Genomic DNA, 23,184 nt, shown 5'->3' with positions numbered 1-23,184 from the left:
GCCTGGTGAGATTCAAGCTATTGGCAGTGGGTAGAGTTAGCCTGCAATACTGCACTCTAACAGGAAGGAAGGAAGGAAGGAAGGAAGGAAGGAAGGAAGGAAGGAAGGAAGGAAGGAAGGAAGGAAGGAAAATAGCAATAGCACTTAGACCTATACACCACTTCACAGTGCTTTACAACCCCTTCTAAGCGGTTTATAAAGTCCTCATATTGCGCCCAACAATCTGGATCCTCATTTTGCCCATCTCGAAAGGATGGAAGCCTGAGTCAGCTGGTAAGGATCAAACTGTCCGCAGAATTAGCCTGCAGTACTGGATTCTATCTAACCACGATGCCACCATGCTTCTCAAATATAATTTACTTTGGAAAAATTATGTAACTCCTCCAAATTAGAGCCATAAAAAGTTTAGAATCTTTTATCTTAGAACTGGAAGCACTTAGTAAATATAGAGAATGAATTCTTTGTTTTTCCTTAAATTCTAGCATCTTTATTTAACCACTGATTGGGACACACAACAGGACATGACCCAATTGCAAAATAATGTAACCAGTTAAAACTGAACCAACCATATTAGTTGAGGGACAGTTGTCAGGCTCAAGCAATCACATCCAGATGTGAAGGGTTCAAGTTGACTACTCTTCTGTATCCTGCCTATAATACAGGAATCTTCTCAGACTTTTTGCCTTCTCTTGGAAACAAATAGGTCAGGCTCCATGGAACTCAAGGGGGAGAGATCAGTCCCGGGTCATTTGTGGCTGCGCAACTACTCGAGACTAACTCCCCACTTGATCCCTCTTCCTTGCCTGACTGATAGTTTCCCAACAACAGTCCTGTTACCTAAGTTGCCAAGAAATGGAGGGGGATAGTCATTATTACTCTTGCACCAAAAGTGTCAAAGGACCTGAATGTCTGTAAGTCAGTAAGAAAATATTATTAGGTCACATTCCATCTGAAGATCAGTTTTAGTATTAAAAGTTTGGGTACAGTATATACCCAATGACGCACTTTCCCGTGTCTTGTTGTTCAGATGCATGGCTTCCTTGCTAAAGGAGGGAAAGTTCAGTTGATGTATCTGTCCATCAATACTGAGAGAAAGCAAGGTACACATCTTAATTCTCTAAATTAGGCTGAACATTAGTGATACCGAGTAGAGACAAACATTTTAGCCAGCAGAAATAAAACATTAATCCTCACTACTTAGGAAGAGACATAATTATATTGTCAAGTGAGAAACCCAAGGACAGCTCAGCTTTGTGCATGAATACAGTATAAATGGATGTGGCTAAATTATTTTCAATAGACAATAATGGCATTATTACATCTGAGAGAAAGAAAAATATGCTTCAACTCCCATTACTTAAAAATCAAATGCTATCACACGTAAACATATCTAAAGTAGATACAAAGGTTTTTGAGGGTTGAAGGTGATGGTTAAAAAAATATGAAGATGGTGGTAGAAGAGCCATGAAAACCTGGCTGCCCACTCAGATCCTTGGCAAGACAGAATGCGATACTTCGCTTTATTGCACCTGCCATCTTTACTTTTATTTTTACCTAGCCAATAACCGGGCGTTGCCCAGGTATTTATTTATAGAGGGAAAATGTCCAGACCAAATGTAATTTCTAATGTTGGATTTTCCCCCTTACCAGAGGGAGCTCCCTTATACAGTACTGTGAAGCCATTACCATGGTAACTCCACTGCGCTGTACAGTAGAAGCCATTTTAAGGCACAACAGGCTGCATCTTAACCAAACACACACCCCGAGGGGTGTTAGGAGTCTTACCCCCACATGACTTTTTTCCAGAGAGTAAGTCATCTGTGTACCAAGTTTGGTAGAAATTGCTTGTGTAATTTCTTTACTTGATTATTATGAGTCACTCATCCAGGGTAATTGGGAATCAGGCATCATGCAAGTATAATAAATTATTATCAAAACCTCACCACTTTATGTGCAGCCATGATTTTGATGCATGTATAAAAGGAATGGGGGTTTCAATCGCATGGTTGAAATTACTATCTTGTTTTTTGTTTTTTTTTACTGTTCTTACAGATGTCCCTGAATCAATTAGCAAGTTGACTCACATCACAGACTCATAGCTACACTTCTGGAAACTCTATGTTTGTGAAGCTCTATTATTATAGTATAGAAGTTTGCAAACTCATTATTACTGGACAGTAATAGCTAGTTGAATTCTGCCTATATATGTGACCTAAGTGTAATGGATCAACTGGATAAAAAGAGTTCTGTTATCCTCAAATGTGCACTAAATTGTAAATTATACTATTCGTGGCAATCTGTGTCACAAAATGGCATTATTATGAACACTACCATTAATGATAAGAAATCAAAGTAAATTCAACTACCATATTTTTCAGAGTATAAGACGTGCCGGAGTATAAGATGCACCAAGGTTTTGAAGAGGCAAATTTTTTAAAAAAGTTTTTGCACTCTGCAGACCTCTCCAAAATGGCCTGTTTTTCGCAAAAACGGGCTCGTTTCCCCCCCCCAAATAAAGGGCATGAATAGTCTTTAGGAGTTTTGTAGTGTGTTCCTGGGGGGTAGCCCCCCCAATGAGCAAAAAACGGCCTCCCCAGCCCCCAGGAGCACTCTACAAGCCTCCTAAAGGCTATGCATGGCCATTTTGGTGAAAGGGGCAGGGTTTCGGGAGGCAAAAAATGCTGTATTCAGTCTATAAGATGCACCCAGATTTTCACCCTCTTTTTTGAGGGAAAAGGGTGCGTCTTATACTCTGAAAAATATGGTAACTCTCATATTGTCCAATGTTTTGTAGGGATGTCCAGACAGAGGTTTTGCTGAATTATCTGACTTTGCAAAACATGCTGTATTACATCGAGGAGAGGGTGAGGAGGGAGGGAGAGTGGGTTATATTGAGTCTGCCCATCATTGTCACAGAGCAACTTTGAAATTGATATTAAAAATTCAAAAGTATCCACAAACCTTTAAGCACCACTATATAGTGTGCTTACTCTCCATAATATGGCACTATTAAATATCATTCCAGGCCCCACAGAGCACCTGTGGTTCCAACTGCCCCAGGTCCTCCTCAGTACTGCCCCTACATAAAATACTACATAAAATTATGAGGTGATTTTATTTCCTAAATAGTTACAACATAACCCCAGATCCAAAATACAGGTAGTCCTCGACTTACAACAGTTAATTTAGTAATGATTCAAAGTTATGGCACTGAAAAAAGTGATTTAGAAGTTTTTCACACTTATGACCATTGCAGCATTCCCATAGTCATGTGATCAAAATTCAGATGTTTGGCAACTGATTCTGTCAGCCTCTATCTATCTTGCTTGCTATCGGCTGCTATAGTAATGGGGGGAGGAGGAATAGGTGTTTGGGGCGGGGAGGGAAGCAAGCTGGTGGAGATGTCTCACCTGTGTCATCGTCTATGGCGCAGCTGAATGGACTTGTTTATGCTCATTCAAGATCAACTGTCCCAGCATACCAGATGGATGAAGTCACCTGAAGATGCACCCCACATGACACCATGGGGCCTGGCGATTGGACATTCAGCCTGGGTCCTTGGGGGGGAGGGATTTGGGAATTCTTTCAATATGTAATTTTTGCGCCTTTAGCCTCAGATCTTGTTTTTCTTTCGCTGCTATCACTTCACACTCCATAAAAGTACCTTTTCTCTAAAACCATGGAGTTGGGTGGAATTTCTTTCTTGGGTTTTGAAGAAGGCACGCCCGACAGACTCATTTATGATGGTTGCATTGTCCCAGGGTCATGCGATCACCTTTTGGGAACTTCTAACAAGCAAAGTCAATGGGGATTCTAGATTCACTTAACAACCGTATTCATAACTGACTTAACAGCTGCAGTGATTCACTTAACAACTGTGGCAAGAAAAGTCGTAAAATAGAGCAAAACTCACTTAACGAATATTTCACTCAGCAACAGAAATGTTGGGCTGAATTCTGGTCGTAAGTCAAAGATTACCTGCAGTCTTTGAACATTGTATTTATTCTAGGACAACAAAACCGAAGCAGGAATTTGTTTTTATCATCTTGTTGTGTGGCCTGGGCATTTAATCAACATGCACTAATTTAATTAACCTTTTCTGAAGCACTCTCCGAGGAGACCAGCAATTTGATGCGTGGCGCAAGGGAACAAGCATACTAGCAGGATTTACTGGCTGGGCATGTTCTATCTGGGCACTGTTGCCATTAATTGGAGTTATGCAAACCACTCAACAATGCGGGAAATTGTCAACCTTTACTGTGTGATGACAATGTCCTCCTGCCATGGATCAACTTGTTTAACTTTTTAGAAACACAGAATTGTAGTCTGTAGAATCCTCAATAGGTTTCATATTTTGCAATTTGGAAAGCAGTTTTATATTTTAACAAGGCAGCAAATGGATATCCAATAGCAAGGGGAATAATAACTCAACCAATTACTGAGGTCCTTGAATATAAACTTTATTTTTTTTAACATCCACTTCCAACCTTCAATCTGCATTATCAATGCTTCCCAAAAAGTAAGCTCCTTTAGCAATGGAGTATGTATTATTTAATTTTTATTTAATCAATGAAGTACATCATTAGACTCTGTCCCTAATTCTTCAGGGTATTGTCTTTGTTAGCAGCCTGCAAAATAAAATGAATTACTGACTCAAGATAAATACATCAAAAGATAAATACAATGCCCAGAACTTGACCTGAGCACATTTTACCTCCTACACTACAGATAGCAACTATCGATTGGAACCAGCAAGTCTGTTGCTAAGTGCTGCAGTCGCTAAGCGGAAAATCATTTGATGGCGATGGATTTACAACATCACTTCCCACTTGGTCATTAAGTAAGCCACTATGGATGGTAAAGCAAAACCTCACTTGACTGCGACTTGTGACTTCACTTCCATGTATTCCATTAACTCTGCTTGTCCCAATCCAGATAGAAACATGGAAAAGGTGATGTTGCAAATCTCAGGACTGGTCGCAAAGCTTTTTTTTCTTTTTACATCATCATATCTTTCAACTGTCATTCAATGAGACAGTCAAATAAGCAAGGGATAACTGCACAAAAGAGGATATGTACCATATAAATACTCAAGTTTCTTGCTACATTTTTAAGGACCTGATAGTATCTTTAAAAATTAACATTTCAGACATTTACACTGCTGTACCTGAGCTGGTCAACACACCAGGTCATCAATATTTTAAGAGGTAAATGTTCTGTGATAAGGCATTATTGGAATAATTTCTATGCAACTGAATTATATTTTCCTTTCTCTCCTGTACTCTATGCTGCAGTCTTGGCTCATGTCGTCTATGCTAAAGAATAAGACAATAAATATATATATATATCAACACTGCTAATGGTGTGAAAAGAGATGAGGAAAGCAACAATAAGGAAAGAGAAGGTTCCTGCCTCAATTTGAAGTGCAGAAATGTCTTAGCTAGAAAATGCACACACGTACACTCCAAGGACACTGTCATTGGTTTATTGTTAGGGCCTACAGCTATTGCTTATAGTTCCCCAATAATGGCCTTCACATGCTACCCAAGTGCCATTATCGCTGTTGTGAAATTATTATGATCAGCTGTCAAGAATATCACACAGCTTACAGCATTTGTGCAAATTCCGATATATCAGTATTGAGCACGTCCACCATGCCCGATCACTTCTACTTGCTCTTGTGTCAAGTGGAACAGCTAACAAACCAGAGAACCCGAATCTGTGTTTCATATAATAGAAAAGAGTAGAGTAGAGTAGGGTAGAATAGAATAGAATAACAGAGTTGGAAGGGACCTTGGAGGTCTTCTCATCCAACCCTCTGACTAGACAGGAAACCCTACACCACTTCAGACAAATGGTTATCTTCTTAAAGACTTCCAGTGTTGGGGCATTCACAACTTTTGGAGGCAAGTTGTTCCATTGATTAATTGTTCTAACTGTCAGGAACTTTCTCCTCAGTTCTAAGTTGCTTCTCTCCTTGATTAGTTTTCATCCATTGCTTCTTATCCTGCATTCAGGTACTTTGGCTTGACTCCCTCTTCTCTGTGGCAGACTCCCTCTTCTTCTCAGTCCCTGAGATATTGGAAGACTGCAATCATGTCTCCCCTAGTCCCTCTTTTCATCTAATACCTAATTGCAGGAACTATTCTTTATATGTTTTAGCCTCCAGTCCAGTGGTGGGTGCTGGAGTCACCCACATGCACGCGACGCATCCGCTCATGCATGGGGCACGCACATGTGTTGTAGTGTCAAATGACGCTTCCGCAAAACTCGCGATGCTCCAGCTTCTTGGTGGAGCATTGAGCAGATGCTGTACAGGCCATGGGCGTGCACAGAAGTGCCAAATGCTTAAAGCACAGGTAAGGAGCTTGGGCGGGTGGGCGGGCGGGCCCTCTGGAGCACCGTACCGGAATGGTACTGTTCTGTCCTGTGAATACAAGGAATATGCAGACCCAGGCTTGGCTGTCTCCCATGACTAATTACATAGATAAAGCCAACCCTTGGCTGGGAGCCTAGAAAGTTCTCTTCACAAAAACAAAATAACACTTACAGAAGGCTTTCGCAATGGCTTGAATATGGACTGTTGTCTCCTGCAAAGATCCCCCTCCCTTCGCTCCACTTATAAACTCTTTGGAGGGGCCACACCCTTAACGAGCTGTCCTTACTTCCTTCTATGACGTCTTCTCCACAGCTGTTCTTTTCTCTTATCAATTCTACGCATACGCACATCAGGGACAACCTCCCTCTGTTCCTCCTCACTGCTCCCTGACTCAGATGCCACCTAGTGGCCAACAGGCTTCTCTAGTTCCTGCTCTGACTCCAAACACCCTCCAGAGTCTTCCGCATCCTCCACAGCAGTCCCATAATGGTCTGAGCTGTCAGAGTCCACCAACAACTCAGCCGGCCGCTGCTGGACGACAACAGGTACCTGGTGCTCTGAGCAGGATCCAGTACGCCTGTACCAGGGTGTACCGCCTGCAACCCACCACTGCTCCAGTCCCCTTCATGGTGACCAAAACTGGATGCAGTATTCCAAGTGTAGCCTTACCAAGGCATTATAAAGTGGTATTAACACTTCACGTGATCTTGATTCTATCCCTCTGTTTATGCAGCCTAGAGCCGTGTTGGCTTTTTTGGCTGGTGTCGCACACTGCTGGCTCATGCTGGCTTGCAGTTTCACTTAATGTTACATCTCATCTAAGATCCTTTGGCTTACGGCTGTCTAACAAGCCAAAATCAGAGACTAAGGACAAATACTAGTTTCTGATTCTAACTTGCTAGGAGGGGTATGAGGGACCCTGAGTTATTGCTAGATAATCCAATCTTTATTAAAACAACACATACACACAACTTTTATTTTTAGGAACGGAGTATGAAGTGAGGAATCAGGCAGCCTTGATATACAGTACCTGGTTAAAAAGTCTGGACAATGAATAGTTTTTAGACACAATGAATAGTTTTTAGAGACAATGACAGGACAAGGAACTTCCGATAAGATTTATTAGAGGTTTGAATTATTTTAATATAAAATTCTAACTTGTTTGCTAGCCTTGGTCTCTTTGAAAATAAATAATCTTTATTCTATATACAGTAGGATTATCTGAACTCCCCCCCCCCCATTTTTAGCAAAGTTTTAGCAAAGTTTTAATATGCTTCAGTCTGACAGACAGCAACTCTGTCATTAGTTACTTGAACAATCTCATGATCTCTTTATTTAAAAGAGTTTTAAAACTTAAGACTTAATTCTATTTCACCTGAAGTTCGGTGCGCAGAGACTCTTATAGACAGAAAAGTGGGGTTCTGACTACTGAGTAACTATTGCAAAAAATGGACTCTCCAAAGAAGCAGAAAACATGTTGAACTTTATTCTCCTCAATCCCTTGAACATTCAGGGAGAGAGACTGACAATAAAAACAGATTGCTTGGGGCCTCAACAATCCAAACCAAGAAGTCAAATTAACTCTCAGAATATCTAATTGAGGAAATAAATGGATCCAGAAGCAGCGATTTGAGGCTTGGTCTCTTGCTGTCATAGTATCTATATACTTGGCTGTGAGCATATGGAATCTCCTTACCTAACTAATCCCTGGCCCCTTTCGTTTCTTCTTAGTAAGGCTTTCCAATGTGAGGAGCCACTTTTCTTTTTCTCTGTCTGGGCAATGAGCTGAGCCAAGCAGCAGAGAAGGGTGTGGGAAGTTGCTTACATAGGCCTGATAAAAGTAATCCAGCAGATGTTGTCTCTACAGGGTTCTCTTTGTTGTCCTCTGCCTTTCTTCTCCAACACCCCCCCCCCCCTCATCCTCCTCTTTCTTCAGAGCAGTCTTTATGCTTAGCAACCAGAATCTGCAGCAAGAGTGAAATCAACTTACTTTCGCTACCGGTTCGCAAATGTGAGCACACGCACCACCTCTACGCATGCAGCGGACCTTCCGCGCATGCACAGATTGTCAAAAATGGGACGTGATGCCCTCCGGGTGGGTGGGTGGAGCCTTCCGCCGCCACCGCTACCGGTTCGGCCGAACCGGATAGAACCGGCTGAATTGCACCACTGGTCTGCAGGTACTCATAATCTGGAGCAGTGTTTATCAACCGTAGGCACTTTAAAATGTGCAGAATTCTGGGAGTTGGGTCTATTCATCTTGGCCAAGGTTGAGAAACTCTGATCTGGAACCATGGCTTACTCACAAGGAGGCAGGTGCTTTCCACGCATCACATTAAGACAGGGCTGTCAAACTCGCGGTGACATCATGTCATGTGATGCATCACAACTTCCCCCCTTCACTAAAATGGGGGTGGGCATGGCCAGCACATGATGCATCCACCCTGTGGTCCACGAGTTTGACACTCTGCATTAAGACTATAAATTTGGGATGGCGAACCTATGGCACGCGTGTCACAGGTGGCACATGGAGCCATTTGTCAGGGCAGGTGAGGCATTGCCCTGTCAGCTGGCCAGTGCGCGCATGCCAGCTGAGTTCAGCCTTTTTTAAAGCCACTTTTCACCCTCCCCTGGCTCCAGAGGCTTTATAGGAGCCTGGGGAGGGCGAAAAGAGCTCCCCCCCTGGAAGCCTCCGGAGCGCAAAAAAACGGCCCTATGGGCAAACCGGAAGTTTGGGAACAGACTTCCGGTTTGCTCGTAGGGTCAGTTTAAGCCCTCCAGAGGCTTCAGAGACCTTCAGGAGGCTTCCCTGAAGCCTCTGGAGGACTAAAAAGGACCCTACGAGCAAACCGGAAGTCCCTGAAGCCTCCAGAGGGCTTAAACCGACTCCTCCCTCCCTCCAAGGTTATAAACATTTTTTAAAATTCCGTATTATATCTACAAATTAAACCCATGAATCTTCTTTTCAGTCTTGGTCTCAGTAGACAGTCCATAAAGGGTTGTCAGAGGCAATAAACGTACCTTGTTTTATTTTTGATCAAATAAGCCAACTTCACAATCTCAATCTTTAATTCATCTGAAACGTAATCATTTCTTAATCATATGAACAGCAATTCCATCATTAACCACTCTCATGGAATGTTTTTATATCTACTTCTCTCAAGCTTGAAGAACTATAAATGATACTTGGAATTGCTTCTGAGAAGTTTCTTTACTATTGTTCATTTACAGAAGGATCTTGCCAGATTAAAGCAACTATTTGCATGACTATAGCTATATTCTGGGAACTGCTAGGGAGGGTACGTCCTTCTTCCTGCCTATCAGACATTCCAAGGTTTCCTTTCCCTTTGCCCTCTGGAAAAGAGTCCTTCCCTCCTGGGACTCCAGACTACATTCACCTCAATTTCACTACAAATCAATGTAAATGCCCACCATGTTTTCCCAAAAATAAGACAGGGTCTTATTTTCTTTTGACCCCCGAAATAAGCACTTGGCCTTATTTTCGGGGAGGACTTATTATTTTTGAGGTGCAGGAGACTGAGAGCATGGTCACCTACTGTATTGCAATACTTTTGGTGAGGGCTTATTTTCGGAGGAGCGCTTATTTTAGCGCATGCGCTCAAAAGCCCAATTAGGCTTATTATCCAGAAAGGTCTTATTCTTGGGGAAACAGGGTAATATTAGATCAATATTCTTAAAATGTAATACTTTGTTTAACATTAGAAGCTATATATATTTGTGAGTATTTACCCATCTCATACTTGTGTGAAAGTATGTGCTTTCATCAGTGCAAAATTGTCATTTGTACATACTTTCTCACAACTGTTGAATGGGTTAAACATATGCATTTGAGTTACATCTTTTAAATTTAGTTGGTTTTTAAAAATCATTTGATCCTTTCAAATAATCCATGTGATAATTATGTAACATTACCATTATTTGCCTAATTTGATGTTTCTTAAATGGATGTTAATAATCTTAGTTTTTTAAAGCCAGTAGCTCAGAAATTAGATTTTAGATTAATATTCCAACATGAATCATGTGCTCAGAAGAACATGAGATAAGATCTTATTGGTTATTGAATCACTGCTTGCCATTTCTGCACAAATTAAGCAAAATCTTTAGGAATCTTATATAGAAAAGACTGTACTTATACATTATACTTGCCTTCTTGTCATGATTATTTCATTTCTCAATGCTTATTTCTTTAGTCCTCAAGAATGAAAATACTTGTTTTTCTCTTGTCACCCCAGAAAGTTTAAGCTATATATCGCAGTAAGATAATGCTCCAAAAATAAGTGAAATCCCCCCAAAATTCATTCTCTTCCTATCTGAACCTCAGCAGGCAAATTGGAGATTAACACCTGAAAATGTAGTAAGTACTGCATTTTATAATATCTATAAGTAAATTAATTTGCTCATTAACTCTTGACATACACACTGAAGGATATTGGCAAGAGAAAAAATGAATTGTAATATTCCATACTGTATGCTGCTGAGGTTTCTCAGGCGCAGAAATCAATATCAAAACTCATAGATTAGCCCATGAGAGCAATTTGAGGGTTTGGAGTTTTCCTATTTCAAAAATGAAATATTAAAAGCCCAAGGGAAGTTATTGCGTTTCACAGATAAGAGATCGGACATCTTAATCCTCCAGGAGAACTTTTATCTCATGCAAGCTGCTACCACAGCTGCCTGTGTAAAGCTAGATGTCTCTATGGATGAACATGATATGTAGCAGAGCAGATGTTCATGGACAAGATGTTATTTAAACAGTAGCCGCCATCAGAGGGAAAGGAAATAGCCCGTTTTGGAAGGGTTGGCAAAAGAAGGGTAATATTTGTTCTTTTCACTGAACAATTACCGAGCTAGTGAGGGTGGTTTGGAAAACAATTACAGTTTACTTCCCTAGGCTTGTCAAAAGGACAACTGTTCTATGGAAAGAAGGAGGAAATGGAGGACCAGGGTCTAATTAAAATCCAGACGTAGCCCAAAGCATCTTCCTATCTCACACAAAGCCATGGTTTGACTTCCTCATCAACTGATCACATGGCAACTGAGTCTCCCTACGAATCTGGCAACAGGGCAAAGGTTTGAAATATAAAGGTACTTTGGAGATGCAGCGCAACTCTAACCCATAAGTACATTCGTTAACTTCTCATTGTCCTGCAACATCAATAATTGCAGCAATTACCTTACTCCGCCTTATGTTTGCCTGCCATCTGATAATATTTCTGGATACAGGTTCTATGAAATAAAACGCACAAGTGGCAAAGGGAAAGATTGCACTATATACATCAAATTCTTTAATGATTTTTTTTTCTGGAACGGCCCATATATTATTGAAGCCAATCTCCCTGTTCATGATCTAGCCAAAAATATTTGTCAAGGGATTAGTATTAAGTCTAATGATGTATGTAAAGGATGTCTCCAGCTCCATATGTCTTAAATTACTGTCCAAAACGGGGAAATGCAACCACGGGGAAATGTTTTCCCTATCAGGAAAACATAATGTTTTTATAGCTTGACAATTAAAGGCCATGCACCACAGAATATCAGGTCTGTAGATTAAAATAAGTACATTCCTGAGGCTAACACTCCAAATGCCCTAAAGAACATCTAGCTATGTACCCAGACAAACACACTGTTCAACTGAAGATGGAATGATTATATTAAAAATAAAAATATTACTCAATGAGCTCAGGAGACATCAGCTTATTTTATTGGTGTGAGTTAAGACTTCCTATATTTCATCATGTTTTCGAGTTTTAAAATATTACTCTCCAAAATCTAGCAGATTAGTATGTTAAGGATGAACTATGGCTACTACACATGAAGACACAACTAGTTAAAAAGTGAGTGCTTCCATCTCCCATTCACCAATTAATGAGGTTATTTTTCGAATTTAACCTCGTTTTGCTACTAATTCTAAAATTCCTCAAACTGTTTACAACATTCTTTGCCCAAAACATCACAAATCTCCAACAGCACCTAACTTTTCACACTGTGTAACTGGATAACAGTTACGTGATTATCAAACAAAAGTCAAACCATTTCAATATAATAAATATTTAATAAAGTATTTCATAGAAGAAATGACAAAACAAAAAATATGTCAGATTACAGATGCACACATAAATGACTTTTAAAAAGAAAAGGGGAATGGAGAGCCTTTTATTAAAACAAAAGTATTTATGTGCACCTCAAAAATAACAATCTGCCAATTTGTTGAAAATGTTTTGGGTTCTCTTCGCTACCATTCTGAAAAATACTTCACTGAAGCAAGATACTGTCACAAAGCTTATGAAGAACTGCAATCTGCTCCACTGAATGTACAGATAACCTATCCATGCAATATATACTGTATGATTTAGACGGCTTGACCTTTGTTCCATCTCCCTATGTTAGCTTGGTTCAATCAGTCTTTTGAGCTTACCTCCCAAAGTGCCTTGAAATCTTTCTGCTCAATGCGCAGGAGTTCACTGTTTTCTCTTGTAACAATGGTAGCATGACGAGGGGTGTTATCCAAGACCGACTCTCCAAACGCTGTCCCTATTCCCAAGGTGCATATTGTCACAGCATCCTGTGAAGCAGAGTTAAAGAGACAGGCACTCAGCCTTTGGATGTCAAAGGATGTAGGAACCACTGTCTTGCCAAAGACATACTATCTTCAGTTGGGAACAATGCTTAGGAAATGACAAGTCATTTCCTACAAATAGTACATTTGTCCTTTAGGGAAGTCTTGTGCTAGTTCAAACTAATGTGTCTGCTCTGAATGTTTTGTCTACATCAAGTAATAATTTAAAAAATGGCATCTGTTCTCTAACGAGTGGCTTTCTATTATCAAAGTCTAGTGCTCACATTACACAGTGTTACCATATTTCTGCTGTAACAAATCTGAACATCTACTACACTGCAGCAAATAGATAAAAGTCTCTTTGCTATCATCTAGTGGTTAACTGATGTTTTGCTAGAGACGTTCAGGCAAGTTTATTTTAGGATGATGGGCAAATTGAACAAATACTTCTTCCCATTGGTAGGAGTTCAAATCCTTCAATCCTGAGATTTGATTCAAGATTCAGAATCAACCATTTGGAAGGTTAGTCAGCCTTCCATCCTTCCAAATTCAATAAAATTAGGGTCCAGATTGTTGAGGGCAATATGCGGTCTCTTTAAACTGCTTTAGAGTGGGCTGGAAAGCACTATCAAACGGTACATAAGTCTAAGTACTATTGTTATTAGGTGGTCTTACTACTGCAGTTACTTCAGACTGCAGTAAGCCAATCCATTGTATTTGGGAACTTGCCTAAATGTTGTACCGCATTATACCTCCACAACTTTTTCAACATCCTGCTTTACTGCAGTTACTTGCTTATTTAATTTCTGGACAAAAGCAGTGTATGTATGTATGCATGTAATGTTTGTTTGCTTGCTTGCTTGTTTGTTTGGAAGGATGATACTAAAAAATAAGATTTAATAAATGAACAATGGGACCAAGAATTAGGCATCTTGTTTAGTCTTAGCAGTTACCGATATACAAGGCATTACATTCAAAATGTTCTTTTTGTTCTTATTTTAATATTATTTGTATGTTACAGGACATCACCTAATTATTTCATCTTTGATTCATAATTTCTCTCATTCTATTAACAGTACTTCGATGACTCATTATCTTTAACATTTTAGAAACATAGAAAACAGCCTAATACCAATCTATTATCTCCCCAGCATAATATCCCCAATATTGAAATACCATTGATTCTACCTTTTTTAGACAGAAGCCCTGTCTGCTGATGCCAATGATTTTTGTTCAAAAAAACCTGTGCTCTATCCATTGAGCAAAGAAAGCAGTTCATAACAAACCATACTGAGGTCAAAATAACACGTGTCATAACGTCATCATGCAAATGTCACAATTGTGTAACGATGGTATGACATTTGACGCTTCTACATACACTGTATTACTTAAATGATGGTTTCATGAGGTACTTATTGTCACCTGCTACTCCCACTTGAATGGATATGAGGGAGCAAGGGCCCTTTGTCATCGTGAGAAATAGAGCATTTGTAAAAAACAGGACATATATAGACATGATTATCACAGGCAAGATCACAATGAACACACAGACAATGGTGAAGCTGGTATTACAATGTAATAATCTCTTAAATATTCAGGCTTGTTCAACGCATAAACCATAGTTCGCTTCACTTCTTTGTCTGAAGAGATGAATTCATAAGATGGAAATCAAAATAATTAATTGCAGAGGATTCATTCTGAAAGGGAGATTTCCAACTCCCGTTGACTTGAATTCAATAGCTGGCTTCAGTTACTACACTAAGCCATGGTTTACTCAAGTGCAATGGGTTGACTAACCACAGGACTTCCATTTTCACAATCACACTAAGCCATGTACTTTTGGCCTTAGCACAATATGGAAAGCGGGGCAATTAAGAGAGGTGATACTGCTACTTTTTGTTCTATTTTCCCTTTCCGTGAAAAATCAAACCTCTCCATGGTCCTTTTTCAAGAAAGAAGTAAAAAAGACCTTGTTCAGAAAGTAAACAAATTGGGTAACTTGAAGCATTTCTTATGCCCTAGAAGTATGATTAATCTAATTAAGTTTAGAAAACATAATTCAGAAAGTTTAATATAACTGGAGAAGGAACAAAAAGGAAACCAAGTTCATATACACAACTGTAGATTTAGGGTGACTTAAAAAAACTAATAAAACATGAGGGACTTTTTTCTGGAAAGTCAGCAAGCTCTTTTGATAGCTTAGAGGCCAAAGGCACTATCTCTTTTTGGTGCCCATTTGTTTAATGGCACAAGCCAATTAAATGGTTTAACATAACTCTCAAAGAACTCCTGCTGTTCTCATGATCAGACTCTGAAAACGTGATAAAACCTGAGGTGTTCTCTCTGGAAACTGAGAACTAGCAGATATCCCACTGCTGGCTGCCAGCTGATGGGTTAGCCACTGAGTTTTCTACAGAAAAGGTGAGTCAAAAACTTAAATCATCTGGTTTATTTCTGACATAAAAGTTCAATTAATATATTGGTAAAATGTGCATATGGAGGGAGGACTGCGATGCTATCTACTCCATTATCCACCTCCAAAGTGCCACAGCCCCATTGGGGCTCCAGACTAGTTGGCACAACCATGTCTTCAAGGTCTTTCAGAAGGCCCAAAGGATGGGTGCAGATCTGACCTGGAAGGGCAAAATGTTGATTAGAAACATCAGAAATTAATGTTGTAAGTCAAATTCTTCAGTCATCTATAACAAGTAAAGGTAAAGGTTCCCCTCGCACATATATGCTAGTCGTTCCTGACTCTAGGGGTGGTGCTCATTTCCGTTTCAAAACCAAAGAGCCAGCGCTGTCCGAAGACATCCCCATGGTCATGTGGCCTGCATGACTAAATGCTGAAGGCACATGGAATGCTGTTACCTTCCCACCAAAGGTGGCCCCTATTTTTCTACTTGCATTTTTACATGCTTTCCAACTGCTAGGTTGGCAGAAGCTGGGACAAATAACGGGAGCTCACTCTGTTACACGGCGCTAGGGATTCAAAACGCTGAACTGCCGACCTTCTGATTGACAAGTTCAGCATCTTAGCCACTGAGCCACGACGTCCCAATGAAAGGTAAAACTGGTTTAAAATGTCAGTGTTCATGGAGAAACCTGAGTATTAAATAAGCAGTGAGAATACACTGTGTCCCAAACCAAGGTGTGGGAAGTGGGAAGTTTTTCTTTTTCTCACACATATCTGAATCTAAATATTCTGAATCTTACTCTCACATCTTGAGGTTCTTCACTGAAGCTAACTATGGAGCATGCTTCTTTATATAACACATACCTAAACTAATAACATTAGTAATGGCTACTGATCGAGATAATTTTAAAAGGGAACTAGACAAATACATGGAACATTAGAATATTAATAGTTAACAGATTTGACAGATAATTTCTACCTTCAAGCAACACCTAAAATACCATCTTGTGGGAGGACTGATGGAGGAGGCTGTCATCCTCATATCATGGTTTAAATTTCTTAGATCTATTGCCAAACTTAATAGTTCTGATCCAAAATAATAATTCTGGATTTTCTCCCAAGCAAATTCTTTGTTGCAGCAGGAAAATGAGGCTATTTATAGTCATACAATTCATTTTCCATTGCCCATGATATTTGTTTGAGTCATCAAAATGAGCACAACCATTATATTATACAGGCATACATGCCAAATATGATCTTATAGCACATTCTAATGTGTTATGAGTTAATTAATAAAAGGAGAATCTGTTTGGTATAGTTAAAGAATCAGGATAGAAACCCAGCTTAGGACAAAGCCAACTGGGTGACTTGGACCAATCCTTCTATCTCAACCTTAGGAAGAAAACAAGGGTAAACCCCTACTGAAATATTCTCAAGAAAACATTTGTCCAGAAGACTGATTCAAAGCGAAGAGGATGAGGATGATGCTACTTGGCACATCATACATCTTAAGAAGGTACTTGGTTGATACCTAGGACATTGGCAGCAACCCATATCAACCATTAGCACCAGTCAATGGTATTTGTGATGCGTTTTGGAATGTTCAGTTGACTTGAGTTTCATGTTTAATGAATGAAGTATATGATAATAATAACGGTCCATGAAATTGTATTATATCTGCACCTATTTGTGATTGGCCTTGTACTCTAAATAAATTTTGAGTTGAGCTGAATTGAGTATGTGCCTATTTCCGGTTTAGATAACTCGGGTTAAATTAAACGTAGGTGCCTTTAAACCTATAAGAATTTGAAGTTTCCAATTTTACAGAAAACGTTTTTTAAGAAAGAGTTGACAGTTGCTCTGGGCTTTGCATAGCATGCCAAAATACCTTCAGAAGTGGGATGGTATTTCGCTGGCATTTATTTTTAATTCTTTTCTATTTTACTGTATTTGTATGTTTTCTTTTATTATATTTTATTATTTCATATCTATGTATTTATTTTCCTTATTTTATTATATTTTATTTCATTTCATTTTCTTGTGGGAATTTGGTCCCCACAAGAATCTATCCCTATGCCTCAAAAGTGATAGGTCTCATCAGGCACGTATGATGAAATGAGATGAAATTCGTGAAAGCTTATGTTTGTTAATAAAATTTGCTTGTCGAAAAAGGTGAAACAAGACTTCCACTTTTTTGCTACCGTAGAGTAATACAGCTCTCCTCCTACAATGGTTGCCTAAGTAGAAGGTGCAATATTGCTAAAAATTATTTCCTCAGTACTGCAGAGCCCTCTACTGATTGATAAAACTCTGCAGTCTATTATGTTTTTTTCAGACTCAAAATCAAACAGAAGAGGGAATTTCAACAATGCAACTGAGCTTGGGGAGTTCATTAGAGGTGGGGGGATAAAGGGGGAAATATATTTTTACTCTTTAAAATACAAAAAAAACAAGCCAATGCAAATTCATCTTTTTGACCAGGACTAAATTGTTTTTTTTTAATTAAGTCTATGCTTTAAATCTCTGTAAAGTTCAGGAAACATTTCTGCAATTTAATCCTCCTTAAACCCACTAAGATTTTTTTTAAAAAAAGAAGTCCCAAAATGGTAGTCCTGCTCAATTTACTGGGCTCTGGGGGTTACAATATTATGAGCTGCACTTTACTCATACCTGGTCTACTGTCACTATGCATTCAATAACAGCTTCTAGCATTATCCCAAGAAAGTATTGCTCGCCTATTCTATATTTGGCTGGTATGGAACATACAAGTCTAAAAGTAACCAATTTTCTTTTTCTATCATCAGCTAACAATCCTACTTTATGAATTGTCCAATGACATCAGTATACTCTGTTGGTCTTGCCAATATGTTCAAATATTGTCAGACAGAAATTAACCCTGACGAACTTTCACAGAAACTACTAGGGTTAAAAAATAAGCTCAAAGAAAACCAGTCTTCCCTAACTTGGCATCCAAATTTTCAAAATATCCTCTTTCAAGACATTTTCTATCTGTTGGCATTAATATCTGTATAAATCAGTAAGACTGAAGTCCTAAAGTTATTAAAGCAGCAGTCATACGACTGGCCAGATGTTCTTTGCTGGACTTCAAGGATCAGCTTTGAGTTAGAAGAGGGTGATTCTTTTTCCATGCCAACCTCTAGAGCCAATTCAAAGAGGACAGGAAAGGGATGAAGCAGGATGAATGAGAAAAGGGATCTATCACATCCTTAAAACCAAATAAGGATGTCTTATTTGATGTGGCCAAAATAGAATGGCTGTTTAAAAACAAAAAGTTAAGATGGGCTTTTGGGAGACTTGGTAGTCAGAAGACTCCAGAAATCCAAAATATGTACATGTAGTTGTTTTTAAAAAAAGGAGAAAAACATACTTTAAAGATATATGAAAAATATGTGATACAGGCACATGAGACTCTAAATATAATGCTTTCTAACCACATCGCACTCATGTTAGAAGCACCGAAGCGCTTCCAGGTTGAAAGGATTAGCCAGTGAAATCACTGTTGCCTAGGGGATAACCAGTTGGAGACTCCCTTCGTGTCCCCCGCAAGAGCTGCAATGAAGAATGGGAGCTCACTTTGCCCCATGGCAGGATTCAGGTCTTAAACGCAGGCTTGCTAACCTCCAACCCAGCGACCTAACCACATGAGCCATCATGCTCCTTAGGCTTTCTAATATACCTTATTTATATATATATATTACTGCAACAGCCTACAGAAATATATATACCATTATGAAGATGACATCTTACAGGCTATCAGAGTTTCATCCATTAGGAAACTATTTCAGTTTATTAAATGAATTACATCACAGTCTTGAATATCTGGCTTATCCTCATTCATTCATTACCTTTTTTTTCTACGTCTCCAAGTGAAAAATACCTTTAAAGCATATATGGAAGATGAATTTTTTTTTACAAAAGCTGATATTCTATACATTGGGAAATAAAGACCTGAATGTTGGCTCTCTCTATTTCCAAAAGGTTGAATTAGGACAAAAACATTTCTCACTTTTTAAATAGAAAACAAGTCTTAGGGGGCGGGGAGACTGAAGTAATTGGCTTCAAAAAATGACAATGAGAAAACAGACGAAACAACACGTGTCTTTCTAGAATGGCTACAGGTATTTCTTCATCCTAAAAAAATCCAAAAAGTATGCCTTTGAATTTTTAAGATTCAAACAGCAGTTCATAGAGAAGGAGCATGAAAAATATATTCAGAAGTATTTTTTGTTCTACTGTGTATGAATTGATGCAGTAACGGAATGGAACAGATTTACCCATTAACACCATCAAAAGATATATGATTGCAAATAAATTGTTCTCTCCATACTATCTTCTCTCCGCCAAGTAGAAAGTGGCAACTAAGAAGGAACATGAAAGATCTATCTTTAACACACACACACACACACACACACACACACACACACACACACAAGGCCCAACTTTGGAGAAAAGTCCCTTTATTTCATTGAAAGTCTTTCTCCCAAAAACAATGCTTGGGTCGTTTTCTTCAAGGCTACTTAAATATTAAAAATGAATTCCCAGGATTGTCACTGTGGATATAGCTGTGTTCTGCTTCTATTTATTTTATTTTTCCCTGGTGAGCAAATGCAGGATCCATCACTGCCCCCTAAGAAAGGCATATCCCATTCTGCGTACTTTAAATCTTGGCTGCCTTCTAGCTGTCATCCATATTTTATAGCCCAGTTATGTTACCGGTAATATAAATCATGGAAAAAAATCAGAAATGCTGTAAAATAGTCTTTTCCTGATTCCTTATTTCTACTTTTGCTTTTAAAATTGCTGAAATAAAGGGCCATTGAAGTCAGACACTAGAGTTAGGTTTTCACATATAGACAAACTATTCTCATTGTAGCACCTGTAAATTAGTAACTAAAAACAGTGAATTACCATATTCAACTGCATTAGTTACTCTTAAAGTCACAGTCATTGCAAGAATCTGGGTTTCTATTTCTGCACTTTTGTCGAGTAGCCAAATCAACACACCAATGAAGGGAAAAAACGATATTATTTAATACCGCAAGGGCTCTAAGTCTGCTTAGTTTAATGTAACTTTATTCATTCTAACACTGCCCTCTTGTGGTATAGAATTCTGCAGATATTAACACAATCCAGCATAAAAGAAGCAAATTAATTTACTTTTCCCATGTTTATTATTCACAACAAATACAAGTGTCAGTAATACCTGGATTGACCAGTTACTTCAACAGTTGCTGCTTCTATACAAATAAATCAAATAACTTTGAAGAGACAACAAAATGAAACCTGGGTTTTCACATTTTAAATTTGAATAGCTTTATCTCTTTTATTGTTTGTTTTGCTTTGCAATATTAACGAAGACCACATTTTGTAGAATTATAAAAAATAGATTTATTTTATAGGAAGAGGCCTTAATTGAATTGAATGGAATATAATTGAATTGAACTGATTTAAAAATAAAGATAAAGGTTCCCCTCACACATATGTGCTAGTCGTTCCCAACTCTAGGGGGCGGTGCTCATCTCTGTTTCAAAGCTGAAGAGCCAGCGCTGTCCGAAGATGTCTACATGGTCATGTGGTCGGCATGACTAAACACCGCTGTTACCTTCCCACCAAAGGTGGTTCCTATTTTTCTACTTGCATTTTTTCATGCTTTCGAACTGCTAGGTTGGCAGAAGCTGGGACAAGTAACGGGAGCTCACTCTGTTACGCAGCGCTAGGGATTCGAACCGCTGAACTGCCGATCTTTCTAATCGACAACCTCAGTGTCTTAGCCACTGAGCCACCGCGTCCCTGTGAACTGATTTAGGCACCACCAAATTTGGGAGGCACACAACAGAACAAACAGAATAAAATACAATATGAGTAAGGAAAGAATTAAAAAAAAACAATCTAGATAGGCCACAAATGAAAAATAGAGAAGAAAATGGCAAAACTGGCTAAAGCACAGAAAACACACAGACTCCTGTATGTCCAAAGAGCTCAAAGCACTCCAGTCCAGGGCCTGGGAGTGTAGTCAGGTCTTTAAGGCCCTCCAGAACACAATCCAGATGGAGCTATCTTGATCTCAGCGGATGACTGACAGGCCTTCTAGTAACCCGCTCCATTTCTCCATCTATCCCAAGATAATTTAGACTGATCTGGGTTGTTTTTTCAATATTTCAGGGAGAATTCACATCTGGAGATGCCAGAACCTGTATCTGGAATTTTATAAATACAAATCAGGTGCTTCTAATGCTGAATTATAGTCTCATCTCAGAATTAGACAGCTATCCCTAGATGGGCCAAAGATCTTATATTCTAGATTTTTCAGAGAGTGGAAAAAGTAAAAGGGAAAGAAAAATTATATGTATGTATGTATGTATGTATGTATGTATGTATGTATGTATGTATGTGTGTGTGTGTGTTACAACCCCTGGTATGCCCAAATATGGGAGGGAACTCACTACTCCCCCTTTCTGTCTATCGGCTCACTGCAGGAGACCATCCAGGCAGAAAACCATATTTTTAATGTTGCCTTTTTATATTTGTGTTGTATTTGTGCTGATAAATAAACAAAGGGAGACTAGTATAGATCTATTTCAAGCTATTTAGCTCTCATCAGCTAGTTCGAATCCCAGTAAGGGTATGGCTAGCTGATGAGAGCTAAATAGCTTGAAATAGATCTATACTAGTCTCCCTTTATTTATTTATCAGCACAAATACAACACAAATATATATATAAATAAAAACCCCAGATGAGATTTACAAGTAACAAAAGCGAACCTGAGTAATATACCCTTTGTTTGGTCTAATTCAAGGGATTCAGACTAAGCACTTTACGGCAGGCTTCACTGAAAATGGAATCATTATAAATGTTGGTATTTAGAGAGCTCAAAGTATAACATGTAGGAAGTGGAGAAGAACAAAGTAGTTTTGGAAAACAGGACTTTTGAGAAGCTCAGAGACAATAATCCTAAGGCAAAAAATAGCACTTATTTTGGTGGGAGGGTGGAAGGAACGTCTGGCCTCCTTCCCTAGAAATTTTGATACATCCTTGACATTCCCTTCAACTGTTCTATGAGCCTCCTCATGCTTAAGAGGTGGCTGGACAGCCTCCACAACGATCCACAATTCCTTAACATTTGATCAGGAAAGGGACAGGTAGGTACCTTGTTTCCCCAAAAATAAGACAGGGTCTTATTTTCTTTTGCCCCCTCCCCCAAAATAAGCAGTTGGCCTTATTTTCGGGGACGTCTTATTATTTTTGAGGTGCAGGAGGTGGTGATCGTAGTCACCTCATGGCTGCTGCTCTATTACAATATTTTCAGGGAGGTCTTATTTTCAGGGAAACAGGTTACTATAAGGAGCAATAAGTTGCTGTTATATTTTGCATAAATATAAATGTAAATGTGGGACTCTGTATGATCCAATTCCTTAACTTTCCAAGGCTGCCTGCAGAAGGTTAATCATATTCAAGACAGAGCAGGTCTATTTGGAAATTACTCACCAAAAGACATTTAAATTAGGAAGAGCAGTGGAAATCCTAATAACAAGGATATGGTTATGCAAAGTCCTTGCTAACTAGTCTATATATAGGTTATCAGGTTATCAGCTAGTTGCAAACAAAAAGGCCCAGCTGAAGAAAAAGACTTAGCATGTTTCTTCTAAACAGAAAAAGAGCTTCCATTCAGTGATGTTATAGTTGTGTGTAAACACACAAACTCAAAGGACCCAGAAAGGGAAGGGACCATATACATGTGCTTCAAGCAATGGATTCACTTTTCAAAGTTGACCAGATGCCTGACCGAGTGC

The 23,184-nt window shown here is 39.0% G+C and overlaps 1 protein-coding gene across 1 annotated transcript in view; it reads right to left on the bottom strand.

Moving 5' to 3' along the window:
- RAPGEF4 (Rap guanine nucleotide exchange factor 4) overlaps positions 1–23,184 on the bottom strand; it is a 209,532-nt gene that overhangs the window by 141,456 nt on the left and 44,892 nt on the right. The window contains exon 4 of the mRNA XM_081935427.1: positions 12,816–12,962. Coding sequence (XP_081791553.1) covers positions 12,816–12,962 — 147 coding nt within the window. The remainder of the gene's footprint in view (positions 1–12,815; positions 12,963–23,184) is intronic.

The sequence above is a fragment of the Natrix helvetica genome, assembly GCF_964273705.1.
Source record: "Natrix helvetica genome assembly, chromosome: 1".
NCBI lineage: Eukaryota > Metazoa > Chordata > Lepidosauria > Squamata > Natricidae > Natrix > Natrix helvetica.
The sequence above is the reverse complement of the archived record's forward strand: the minus strand, read 5'-3'. Positions and strand labels throughout refer to the sequence as shown.